The 13,276-nt window shown below is 52.8% G+C and overlaps 1 protein-coding gene across 1 annotated transcript in view; it reads right to left on the bottom strand.

Moving 5' to 3' along the window:
- The window catches only part of PSD (pleckstrin and Sec7 domain containing), a 38,143-nt gene that overhangs the window by 15,492 nt on the left and 9,375 nt on the right, over positions 1-13,276 (bottom strand). Inside the window, exons 5-10 of the mRNA XM_038140482.1 lie at positions 11,340-11,783; positions 3,079-3,273; positions 2,487-2,567; positions 1,889-2,001; positions 998-1,056; positions 360-449 (exon numbers count right to left, since the gene is read on the bottom strand). Of these exons, the coding sequence (XP_037996410.1) occupies positions 360-449; positions 998-1,056; positions 1,889-2,001; positions 2,487-2,567; positions 3,079-3,273; positions 11,340-11,783 (982 nt within the window). The remainder of the gene's footprint in view (positions 1-359; positions 450-997; positions 1,057-1,888; positions 2,002-2,486; positions 2,568-3,078; positions 3,274-11,339; positions 11,784-13,276) is intronic.

A 13,276-nucleotide genomic window follows, 5' to 3' on the forward strand; every position in this document is an offset into this window, starting at 1 on the left:
GAGTCAGAAAGGGCTGAGTACCACAGGACTGATGGCAGGAAGCCTCTGGCTGCAGCTGGGCATACCAGCCCTAGTAAGCTGCCCCATGTGTGCTCCCATGCCTGCAATACAGGCACAGCAAGAGCAATGAGGGAATCAGAACCCCAGGCAAAGCTCCGGTGTCCTGCTGGGGAATGGAGCAGCCCATGTTCCCCTCAGCAAGGCAGGAGCACAACTACAGGTTCAGGGATCATCACTGTTCTTGCCTGTAAATGCATCTTGCATTCATAGCATTTCAAGTAGCCCTCCATGTGATCCAGCCCAAAGTTCTCACTTCTGCTCCTACTGCTTGGCCAGCCATGGAGAGCAACTAAATTTACCTTGAGCAGCTCCCTGGGGAAGTCAGTGCCTCCATTGAGTCCCTCCAAGTTGCCAATGAAGTCGGAGCAGGACATTCTCTTCCCAATGTTCTGGGGGAGTCAGGGGAAGAGAAACATCAGGATTACCTTTGGGACAGAGGTCACTGCTGGCTGAGGCAGGTCCCACAGCCCAGGAACAAACATCCCATCTCTGCAGAGGGGTGAGGGAACAGCCAGGTCTCTGGAAGGCTGTTTGCAGTTATGGGGAAGCTGCTGGCTTTGCAGAGACTCCAGGAGTTTTAAAAAGCCTCCTTTTTCAAAATTGTGTGCTCCCTGCTCTCAAAGGCAGTTGGTTTTAGAGTCTCATTCCCACATTCTTTTCCTGTTCAGTTTTCTTTTCTGTCCTCGTTCCACCTCTATATCTTTCAGCTTAGCAAGTCTCCTTCAAAGCCCCACTCTCTCCTTCATTAGCCCCTCCTCTAATTTAGCCTTTCTCGCCTCTCCTCACCAAACACATTAGGGGTGACAAACTCTTATGGTCTCAGGGTCCCATGCCTCCTGCTCACGCGGCACTGTCCTCACTGTTCCCTGAGCACCTACACTTTCAGGGTGGTGAGGCAAGACAGGGACAGACTGGAACAGTGGCAGTGGTGACTTACATGTCCATGCAGATCTGTGTTTAGCAGCATCAGGGCGCACGTGAGGGTGTGGGCTCCATCTGCAGCACAAGCACAGGACAGGAATTAGAGCCCCCAGCCCAGCCCTGCAGCTGGTGCTCCAGTGCCTCAGCATCTCAAGAAGGCTGTGGGGTCTCTGAGCCTCCAAGACAGCGCTGAGCCCCCTCCTCCCACCCTGGACACAAGAGGACACAGCAGTCACTGCAGTGCTGACAGCCTGCAGGTAAGTAGGCACAAGGCCGCTGGTTCCAAACCGGAGCATACAAATTCCCTTCCAAGCCTGCTGCCCCTATAGCCAGGCAGTGATGCTGCTGCTAATCCTGCAGAGCTCCTAGCATGGCAAGGTAGGACCGACACAGCCTCTGCCAGCCAGGCAGCCCAAACCTCACCAGTCCCAGAGCCAGCCCAGAGCAGATCCAGAAGCAGACTCATTCTGTGTGAGCGCACACAGAAGTGGTGCAAAGACATGAAACAGCGCAAAGCGAGCGTCTGTGCTCCTGAAATGCTAGGCACACAAGTTTCCTCACTTACGTATTCCCTGAGCTGAGGGTCTGAGAGCTGGGGTCTATTCAGTGAGGAGTGTGCTAAGTGTGTCTCTTGTGCTAATCTGCTCAAGGTCAAAATTAAGAATGGGTTGAGCTAATTATGCATCATCCAACCAGACCAAGATTAAAAAAAAAAAAAAAAAAAAAAATCGAAAGCATCTGTCATTTGAGGGAAATGACATACTGGGACTGTCTTCCAAGGCATCAGTATAGGCTCTCTAGTTTCAGCTCGAGCACATTCACTGAGCTGACAAACACATAAGCTCCTCTGAAATACACACATGCACTCACACACACACACACCCCACAGACATGCACAGTTTCTTACCTTCTGAAGAGATGGCATTGGGATTACACTCGTAGTAGCGCTGGGAAAAATGAGCCAGCACTCGCTCTCGCTCTTGTGTCTCTCCCATCAAGGCCAGCTCTTTCAGAAAGGACCTGAAAAAGCAGCAGCAGGGTTGGTCACACATGAAGCCCACGGCAGTTTCTTCTACTCACCCTGTGCAGGAATGGAGCTGTGCTTTCTGGTTTTGAGACCTTCCTGTTTGCTGGATGAAGCCCTGTTTTGCACAACCTTCCCTCCCTCCAAACCCATTGCGGGACTCTCCTCAAGTCCATGGCACCATATCCTGCTGGCACACTGCAGAGACCTACAACCAATCCCAGGAGCTACACTGGGAAAGGAGGTAGGTGTAACAACAGAAGGATTTGAGTTCAAGACCTGGAAAGTCAGGCCTAGGTGAACCAGACTGTCATTCAACTGCACCGACCATTGAGTTAAGACCAGGAGTGTTTTATCTTGGTTGCCTGGCTGAGAGACCATCTTGGAAATCACCTTCTCCTATTTAAGAGGTAAGAGGATCTCCAGGTGGGACCCCACTCTGGTGGCCACACGCACGCATGTACACACACTCAGTTCTGACCTGAGAGCCTGATCCAGACTCATCCCTGTGAACACGAAGAACTTCAGATATTCCCCGGCCACCATCCTGCTGAACTCGTTGCTGAAATAGAAAAGGGGGAGGGTGAGAATGGAATCGACCAGGCTGTGGGGGCAGCCAAAGGCACAGGGATTGGGTGGATTCCAGGAGGCTGGGAGCTCCCCAGGGTTGCAAGAAGCGTACCAGGGACAGGGACGCCTCATGCTCCCATGAAACTCAGAGAAGTCACCCACAAATTCACTGGGAATACTGGGCATGTAAGAGAAAATGGAGAAGCCATAGAGGGAAGGGCCCATGAGAGGTCAGCTAGCCATTCCCATGCCCAACACCTTACTGAAGCATCCAAGATGCAGTCATGGTAGGAAGATATGAAAATCTGGATGTCTCCTAGGTTTTAAGACCTTTAGAGGGAACACCTGGTGCAAATGTACCAGTCGTGAGGAGAGGGTTTTGTGGTCCTGCCAGCAGTTCCTTGCCAGCCTGGTGCCCCACAAGGCCAGCAGCTGCAGGTGCACTGCGGGTGCAAGTGAGCTCCTTGCAGAATGGAACATTCCTTCCAAATACCCACACGTACTTTTTCCCCAGGTGGCGAGCCACATCTGCTTTTTTAAAGCCATCCAGGTTGTAGAGCCTCTTGGCCAGGCGTTTGGCAGCCTCCAGGTCAGCCTTGTGTCCATTGGAAAGGGTGTCTGTGCTGCCCAGGGCCAGCTGCTCCACGCTGTCCATCTCTGACTCCGAGTCTGAAACCAGCTGGTTCTGGGGGCGGTCGCTGCAATGGGAAGGGACACTCCACGTTAGCCTGCCTACAGATCCCCTCCTTGTTCAGCTTCTCAGCAAATGCATGATCCTCACCCTGCTTTGGAGACTAGCTACTCACTGCTGGGACCCAGGATGAACTGCACTGGTCAGAGACACTCTGAGGTCAGCTAAGGGAGCTAAGGGGAGGTGCAGGAATGCAGGTTTGGGAGGAGGGGTGGGGTGATGGGACAGCACCAGTGACTGACTGGACCAAGGCACTCAAACCAACATTCATACTGGATGTGGAAGGAAAGGACAACTACTCCAAAGTCCCCCACTTTGAACCTGTGAAACTGTATGTGTGGGCTTAGGCTCTGCCAAGCTCAGCTGTAGCAGAGACTTGGAGCAGAAACATGTGCAACATCACATGCTGTCCTACAGCTCTGTATTCAATTTTTTTAATCTGGACAAACTCCTCATGCTGCTCTCAAGTGCAGTTTCTACCAAAGACAAGACAACTCCAATTCCTTTATTCACCTTTGCCCACCCACTGATTTCAAAGCACTCTACAGATGTCAGAGATGAGGCAGAGAATGTGAGGATGAAAAAAACCACCCCTGGCCTCCCAGCTCACAGTGGAGTGCAGTCTTCTCCAGGCTACCCATCAGCTCTCCCACCACGCCTTAAATGGCCATGTTAGGAGACACTCTTGGCTTGGCCCCCAAAGCAATCTGACTCAGCTGCGCAGAAGTTATCCCTACCAAAAGCTGCTTGAATCTAATCAACAACAAATGTTAAGCAACTCTGACCTCGCCCAAATTTTCTGGCAGCCCGTACAATGTTCCAGTCTGATTTATTTTTAAAAGTCTCTAATTGAGTTTTAAGAGGCCTGCTCTCCTGAGCCAATTACCCAGGCCAATCTCCTTGAGGCTCTGATTTTTTCAAGAAGGACGAGCCTCCTCCTGCTCAGCGCTGCCTGTCCCAGGGGAGCCGTGCACAGCACTGGCAGGCTGCCTCACGCCTTGGGGGGCTCTCAGGTGCCATCTTCTCCACCTTCCTGTCACCCCCAGCCAGCATGCAGCAGGAGAAGCTGCTCTGTACTCACACCTGTGGGTCAGACACTTCCCTGGTGCAAGATCTTGGAGACATATACTTTGCTCAGACCACTGCTGAATTCAGTGGTGCCAGGGGGTGACTGGGGTAAGACCTGGATCAGTGGCCAAGGCAGATTTGTGCCCACTTGGCTCCAGTCCTCCCCAGGGAGACTACCCATTACTACAATGCTCTCTGGTGGAAGCAGCCACAAGAGTGGCCACAAGGTTACTCTGAGCTCACCAGGTCTGACTCCACCAGCTCTGGGGAGCTGGGCAGGCAGCATCCAGCGTCACTGTCTGCATCATGAGTACACCCCATGCTGTGGGCAAATCTCCCACCTACCTAAAAGCTCTTCTCCTCCCAAAACAGCCACATCCAAAGGTGCTGCTGGCATGGGCCCTGGTGCCTGACTGTGCCTTCACTGTCTGGCACGGTCAAAGCTGCTCTGAGGGGTGCCCGACAGCAGAATAGGCTGGGTGCTGCTGGGCCAGTGCTGGGCACACACCTGGGCCCCACTTCAGCTCCTTGTGTGGCAGCAGTCAATGTGACCTCAACCAAGGACAGAGGTCACAGGTTCTTTGATTCCCAGAGGCAGAGGACATTAATCCATCCCAGCAGCTGGCACCTGCCAGCCATGGGTTGTGGTGACTGCATTTTTTTGCTAAAATCTTTATCTGTTATCACAAGGGCACAGGCACTGTCCCCTTTGCAGCCCAGCAGCTCCAAGGGTGCTTTTCCAGCTACAAAAGGCAAAGCCACCCTCTAACACTCTCCATGGTCCAGCTGCATCTCCAGAGCAAGTTGCTGCTCAGTCACCCTCTCAAAATATTTTAAATCTTTGCACCATCCCTAACACTCCTGATATCCTTCTAGACCTCATCTATCCTGCCTGAGAGGTTGTTCTCCCTCACATGGCCAGTTCCTGGAGCATCCAGGGAGAAACCTAAAGCTCCGAATGTCACCCCATGACCTCTCTTCCTAATCTATGGTCCTCAGCTTTCCTACCTAGTGCTGAGCATCCAGGTGTGGGGCCACTTATAAAATCTCTCTTGTCCATCAATACCTGTATCTCCCTGCAGGGTCCCAACCTGTGACTACAATTCCTGCCTTGCTTCTTGCAATGGGCATGCAGGGATCTCAAGCCTTGAGTCTCAAAGTAGCTCTACCAGTGGAATTTGCTGCTCCCTCCCTCACCAAGTTCCAGCACTGATTTGGTGTTTTACAGCAAAGATAACCTTGCTCTCAGGATGAGGCACTATTCTACCATGCCAAAATGGTTTTTTTTCTAGCACTCAAGCCACTCTCATGCAGTTAACTATGGACAGTCAGCCTCTGTAGGCTCAATATGCCCCCTTTGTGGTACCTGTCTGCCACCACTGAAAGTCACAATTGGCTTGGAGAACATGCAGCTTAAAGACAGAAAAACAAGAGCCCAATTTCAAGCAAATTGAGAGCAGAGCAAGAGATGTGTCCACATCTGAGGTAATTGAGGTTATGCTAATTTTCTCACCAATGAGCTAATTGCAGGTCTCAGGGTAAGAGTTTTTTGGTGTGTTTGGTAATAGGACGTTTTAGTTTGGCTTGAAGAAACACTGAGATAATATTTTTTACATTCAATACACACTTAAGGAACAAAGATCAAATTTGATACTGTGCAAGCATCCTCGGTGTGCATGAAATAAGTCACTCCTGAGCAGACACAGCGCTAGCTCATCCCTCTCCCTACTGCCACCACTCACGTCATTGGGAGCACAGGTGCCCCTGTCACCTCAGAGGCATTTGCTAGAGCCCAGAGTGCTGCAGTGAGGCACATCTGGGGGTGTCTGTAAGGAAGGCACATCATCCAGCACAGGGCTCAGGGCTCACCCTGAGACAGAGGCACTTCATCGACCGCTTCCCACCCCAGCTCAGCAGAAGGACTTTGTGCTCCCTGCCCTGGAAAGCTGCTGCAGAGTCATGGTCCTGCTCAGGGCCACCATAACAAACACACTGCTTCTTCCAGGTCAGATGGTTCTCCAGGGCCCAAATGTTCCTTTTCAGGGCCAAACACTCCTTTCCTGGAGCTGGATCACCATTTCACCCCAATATTCCTTCTCTAGCCGACTGCCTGGACCCAGAAGCAGAGACCACAGCACCTTCCCTGCAATGCAGTGTGTCACTGCAGGAGTCCTGACATCCTCTCCACCTTGCCACCATCAACCAAGCTTACTTGGCACCATGTTCACTTGGTTTTCCAGCAACCAGGAGCAAATCTTCTTGCCAGATGTGGAGCAGCAAGAAGGCCCAAGGGGCTGACCTCCACCTCCCACATGCCAGCAGAGACACATCTGCATAGTGGGACCCTTCCTGCAACAACAACCAGTTCCCCAGGAGCTGGGGTGCGCTCAGCTCAGTTCCTGGGCTGTCTGGGTCCATCCTGACACAGTTCCAGGCAAGACACCTGCTGCAGGAAACTCCAGACCTTTAAACACAATTCAAGTACCTCTTGCTCCCCACACGAGGCTGGTTTCATCCTAAACCATGGTAAGGAGCCCGGTGCAAATCCACAAGGGACAGGTGCATGGGGCAAAGTAGCACTCCAACTCTGGAAGGCCCACGTGCATAGCTAGATTGCCTCTGCTGAGCACACCAAGCCTGCCTAATGTTGCTGCTAAGAATGTACCAGACCGGATCTTTGGCTGAGCTAAATAAACGCAGCTCCCTCCATCGGTCTCAGTGGAACGACTTTGATTTATGACAGCAAAAATCTGGGCCAGTTCATTCCTCACAGAATTGAAGTTAGGGCTGGGAGGACACTTGAAGGTCAGCGAGACCAGCCTCCAACCACAGACACGGCTGGTTGTGCTTTCTGGCAGTTCTGGAGCCCAACAATCACCCAGCCACAGCAGCATCCACCAGTGTTATTGCTGACAGATCCAGATAGGACTGAACTTTGGGCAGCTGTGCCCCTCCTCAGTCTTGCTTCTCTGCAGACTTCCAGAACCTCCCCTCCAACACCAGCAATCTCTGGAGATGTCTATTTGTCCTCCATCACCCCATCCCACCAGCTCTTCTTGTGAGGGACACATCTGCTCCGGTAGAGGACAGAGACTGACTAAAATCCCACCAAACAATTTCTGCTGCCAGCCAAGAGCCTTAAATATCCAGTTACTCACCTGCTGGATGGAGGGTGGTCTTCTCCTTCAAAGACACAGATGCCATAGAGTCAGCACAGGAAAACCTGGGTGTCTTGGATTGTTGGGCCAAGACCAGCCTAGGGGCTCTGAGTCAGATCTGAGAGCTGGAATTAATGCCTGACACACGGGGCTGCATCCCATAGGTATGTGCTGCTGCTCATGCCTCTGCAAGCAGACCTGCCATCCCTGGGATCCACTGTCTTTTATGTTGTGGAGGGCTGATGTGTTCTATGTCCTGGCTTCTGCTGCTTGACATGGCTTGCAGAGGGGAAAATTCTTCCCAGGCTTGTCCTTTATTTCTTGCAGTGCCAATGCCTGTGGGGAGATCTCTTCACCCTGCACCCTACCTCTGTCTCCCTACTGTGCTATCACCCCAGCCCACCCCATACCTCCCTTACCCTATATTCATCCTTTCCTCAAGGTTCACCTTCCTCTGCTCAGCTCTCAGCCTCAATCTCCCGCATCACACCCCGAATACACCCCACGGGGACCCAAACTGGGCGCAGCCCTTCACGGCATCCTCACCAGTCTGCCCAGTGCTACCTGGGAGCTCAGGTCAGCCGAGGCCTGCGCTGGCCCTGGGAGGGGACGGGCAGCGGCTCCCCGACCGCTGCAGTACCAAAAAGAACCTTATAAAGAAAGGCAGCGGAGCTGGCGGGCAGGCCCCGTGCTCCAGCACACTCCAGCAGCCGCGCTCTGGCAGGGACGCAGCTCCGGCTCCCGGCGCATCCTCCGCCCGGGGCGGCCGCCAGCCCCACGGGCTCCCCGCTCCTCCCACACAGCCGCAGCTCCAGAGCTGAGCTCTCCCTCTAGCGAAGCTCCAGGCGTGCTGCCCTCGTCGTGCTGTCTGGCCGTTTTCACCTACGGTTTGCGGCCTCACCTTTGATGCTGCCTCTCGCTCCTACCCTTCTTTCTGTCCCACCGCAGGCAAGCCCCGATGAGGTCCCAGCAGAACCCGCCTCGCTCGAGGGGCGAGCCACGTCTCTTCCCCCCGCGAACAATCCTCAGGCACCGGCACGACTGTGCCCGAGGCCAAGGCTGGCTCCAGAAGAGTGGGATTGCAGGGAAGCTGGGCAGCTGGATTTCAGGGGTCTTGCAACCCCGGAGAGATGCAGGTTGCCCATTTACATTCCTCCGGGGCTGATGCCCCACAGCCCACAGTGCCTACCCATATAGGAGTGGGCAAGCCAAGTGACCCTCTGGACACCTGCTTGCACCAGCAGCTTGGCCATGTCCTGCAATTTGGATCTGCAGCTGCAGAAGTCTGGCTGTCACCACTGAAGTAATCTCCCTGTAATCTCCCAGGGCTGCCCGAGCTCCTGCCCCACCATCTCGCCAGCACTGCATCCGTCCCTGGCTGGCTTCCCCAGGTCTGAAGGACTCCCTAGCCCTGGGGAGCTCTGCCTCCACACATGCTCTGCAGAGATCTCTCATAGCCACAGGGACAACCTGCTTTAACTGCAGCTCTCTGCCCAGTGAGAGCAGGGAACCTGCACACTTTCACCTCCTGCCCAAATGGGGTGATAACCTACTCACAGAGACTATGCTGGAGACATCACTGTTGGGTATCCCACTGCAGGCAGGGCAGAGAGGGGGCTCAGTCTCTGCTACACCCCTTTCAATTAAGCCTGCTGGAATAGGTGCAGGCAGCCCAGGGGAGGCCTTTGTAGGTCTGCACTTAGACATGCTTCCCACATACAAGGTCAAGATAAAAGCATGGTGAGATTATGTGCTGAGGTACACCAGAGCCTTGGCGTATGCAACGAGGCTGCATGACCCAAGGCCGCTGGTTGTGGGGAACACCACATCTCCCCAGCAATGCAGGGGCACCACTGATTGGCCATTCCTGCCACTGAGGGAGGTGGGAAGTCACAGGCTACAAGGCTGTCTTCAACCCAGATCCCGACCCCAACTATTGCAACAGTTAGCAACAAAGCTTTTGGGGACACAAGGAGGACAGCCACAGGGCAGCACATGCAGGTCTAGACCCACTGATGTTCATCACCAGTCACACCAAAGCCCTGCAGCTGGAGGTCACCTCTGCCAACCCTGAGACAGACAATGTAAAGCATAATCTCCACTGCAGAGTCCCCCTGCCAAGGGTCCCAGTCTACCTGCTGATGGCAGTCAGCCTGTACTGCTCCTCCACACCTCATTTCCCACTGTCTTTCCTGCAGTCTCTGCTTCAGGCCATCACTGGAGCCAGGGCACCTGCTCACCTGCTGCAGGACAGCATGGCAGATCAGAACAGTCCAGGACATGGGCAAAAACCAGGGTCTGAGCTGGACAAAAAAAAAAAGTGCTGTGCAGGAACCTACTGATAACCAAGGGAATAGTTTCTAAGCAGGGAAAGGTAGTTGCTTGGACTCTGCATGCGTGTGTAACAGAAGGTGAGGCTGGCAGTTATGGTGCTGTGGGAAGCCCAGGCCTTGGGGTTCCCAGGCCAGGGAGCACAGTGAGGACTGCAGCTGCATTTCCCCTGTGCTCCTCTGTCACCAAAGCAGAGGTACTCCTGCCAGAGAAGATGACAAGAGGCTCAGCAAAGGTGGGCTCAGCAAAGATCTAGGGCAGCTTGAGGGATACACAACATCCCTCCACGGCCTGTGTTGCAGGCCAGCACTGCTCTGAAACCTGAGCTAGAAAGGGAGAACAGCACCGCAGTGTCCTGGCACTGCCAGCATGCTCTGTGCTCCACTGACTATCAACCAGTGAGGAATCATCTCTTTTAGGCCACCCCATTGCTGCTCCTGCTGCCATCTGTGTCTCTGCCCCCTCACACCTGCCTGTGCCCCTGCTGTGCTGTGGTACAATGGCAACCCATGGACAGTCAGATACTGTCCTTTTGGTTTCCCCAGGGTGCTGTGTTTCAGTCCCTTGCCTTGGCACAGGAATAGGAAGTCAATTCTTCCTTCAGAGAGCACTGATCATGGCTGGATACTGTCACCCTTCCCTGCCATGTGCCTCCCAGACATGACCAGTTTTACTGCACAAATTTTGTCAGGCCTCTGGGCTACCATGTCTCTGGCTTGAGTGTCCCAAAGGTAGGGAAGGCCTAACCCAGCTCCTCTCTGCCCCAAAAGGCCCTTGGACTGACCCAAGCCCACAGAGCTGATGCAATACTGCAATACCCCACTCCTCTCTTGACTGCAGACACCAGAGAAGACACAGAGCTTAGATCTTCACCTGGCCACCCCAAGCTGAGCCTGAGACACAGAGATGGCACAGACTGTGACTAGAAGTGACATAGATTTGGTATGGAAAAGACCAAAGCCTGGAAAGTAGATGAGGGTTTCAGGACGCTCAGCCCTCCATCTTCCAACATAAACAAGGCTGAGTAGGTTCAGGAAGCCAGAACAGGCACAATACCATGGGGCTCCTGCCTTTAAGAAACAAGTGGCTGCAGTGCAGATGGCAAGGAACAAAGTCCACAGTAGGGAAACATTGTCAAATTTCTACTGGTAGTCAACTTCAGACTGGACTCTCCCCATACCATCACAGATACTGGACTGCCTTGCAATGAAAACCACCACAGGATTGAAGTTCTGGCATTCCCAGCTTGATTGGCTAAAGGAAACCTCACAGTCCTCCAGTACCTACAAAGCTGGCAAACATGAAAAAGGAGTTGTGCTCCCATCAACACACCTACCACAATACCATGGTGATCACTGGCCTGGTCACTTACTGCCTAGAAAATCTAGCACATGCAGTCCTGACCCTTTCCCAGCAACACAAGTTAGGCTCTGGCTGCAAACCAGATGTCACAGCATTAGATTCCACATCAAGCCTTAGTGGCCCAGCTGGACAGCAAGCAACTTAGGTCACTCACCTTGTGTTGGAGGCCAAGGGAGTGCCAAAGCTGTCCTCTGAGTGGCAAGGGCTGTGCCGAGTGCCCTTCCTTCGTCTCCCTCGTTCCTCCTCCCGCTCTGTCCAGGGGGCATCTGTGGCTGAACTGGTCCCAGAGTCTGGCTCCAGGTGAGCCAGAGGAGCAAAGTTCTCCTCGATCACCTTGGCGTTGTCTCGGATTTTTCCCTGTATTTCTGGGGTGAGGGTTGGGAGGTCAAAAGTGAAAAAGGTCCCATGGGTACGGGCTGGGGAAGAAAGGATGTCAATGGAGTCCAGGCTGGTGTAAGATGTGCCTTTGGCTCGATGAGACTCCATGATGGTCTCAAAATGCTTGCTGAAAGAGTCCATGCCATCCTTGGAGAGGCTGTGCCCTAGAAGGAAGGGCACTGGAGATTTGAGCATACCCTGTGTGTCTCGGTCCATGATCCTAGAGGGAAAGAAAGTGAGAACTGATCATTGAAGAGAAGAGATCAAAACCCCAAAACAAAAGCCCACACACTGCTTCAGAAGGAAACTGAGAAGGGTAGAAATCTCTGAACATCTGTAGACCACCAAGGAAATACCTCGCCTGCCCAAGACACCATGGGAAGCAGGACTGGGCTGGCCTCTCTCCAGACATATGCTTCTCCTTTAATGCACCACAGACTTTTGTTCCTTTAGTGGCTCATCCTCATAAGAAGCTTATGAGATGGCTACTGCTCCCAATCACTTGACTTGAGCTAAGATCCAATAAAGGGCTCAAGTACTAGAAGCAGGATGTGGTTCAGCTCCATTTCCAACCAAATCTGGAAGTGGCTGAATTTTTCATGAGCCTTCATGAACCTTCTGTCACCAAGAAGGCTCCTTCTGAAGCTGCTCAGGACAGTATGACACCTTCCTCCATGAACACTGCACTGTGGTCACTGAGTACTGTGCTCAGAGCATGACCAACACTCACCTGCAAGGTCTGCTGGCTGTTTCCACAAGGTGATGTTGAGTCCAGGAGACATGTGACTGAGCACACAGTGATACTGAGCTCCAGGTTTCCCCAGGCAGCACAGAGGGAGCCTCACACCCATCTCTGGGCTTGGCGATCTGAGCTCACCCATGCCCCGGAGGCCATGATTGTCCAAGCTCATCATATTGTCAGGGATCAGCCCCACAGAAAGGTCCAGCCTGTCTCCAGTCTGGTCTAGGTCCAGCCCAACACAGAAGTTTTCTAAACCCTGAAGCCCTGAGTGTTTTGTCCTGTAAATGAGGTGAAGTACAGCCTGCCCACCTACCTAAGCATGTGACAACACGGATGTTTCCAGCCCAGGGAACATAAGTGCTTCAGCAGTACGAGCACAAACACAGCCCTAAAAGCCTACTTTACTCATAAGCTGCTATCATTTTATTAAAGCAGCAGAAAAGCACTTCTTATGCCACTCTCTCCTCTGATTAAAGGAGAGGAACTGCTTCAGCCTGTCATAACATTTGTTATGAAAAAACAGCTTCCTACAGAGGGCTCAGAAGATGCGTTGCTGCAACACACACCAAATTATTTTCATTCATTAGCCTTCACATGCCACTCAAAAATCTCACCCCAATTACTTCAGTAGGCCAAGAGCTGGCAGCTTGACTCCCACAGAGTTCCAGCTGGTTTCAAGAGGTGTGCAGTGAAGCCAGACACAGGTAAGAAAGGCAGGGTGCAGGCTGATCTCACCCATCCACCAGTGTTTCCCTGGCTGTGCAGCACCATGTGACACTTACAATTCCTGTAGGAGCCCCAGGAGCAGCCACTTCTGAAGTGGCTTTTGGTGAGAACAAGGCAGAAAAGACCTCTTTAATATCTGCAGATGTGCTTTACAGATGCAAATGTGCATTCTCCATCCTTCCTGCCTGCCCCACGCGATTAAACCAAGCTAATGCTGTTGGATCATTTTGCACCTTGAATCCATG

This window comes from Motacilla alba, chromosome 6, assembly GCF_015832195.1.
Source record: "Motacilla alba alba isolate MOTALB_02 chromosome 6, Motacilla_alba_V1.0_pri, whole genome shotgun sequence".
Lineage (NCBI taxonomy): Eukaryota > Metazoa > Chordata > Aves > Passeriformes > Motacillidae > Motacilla > Motacilla alba.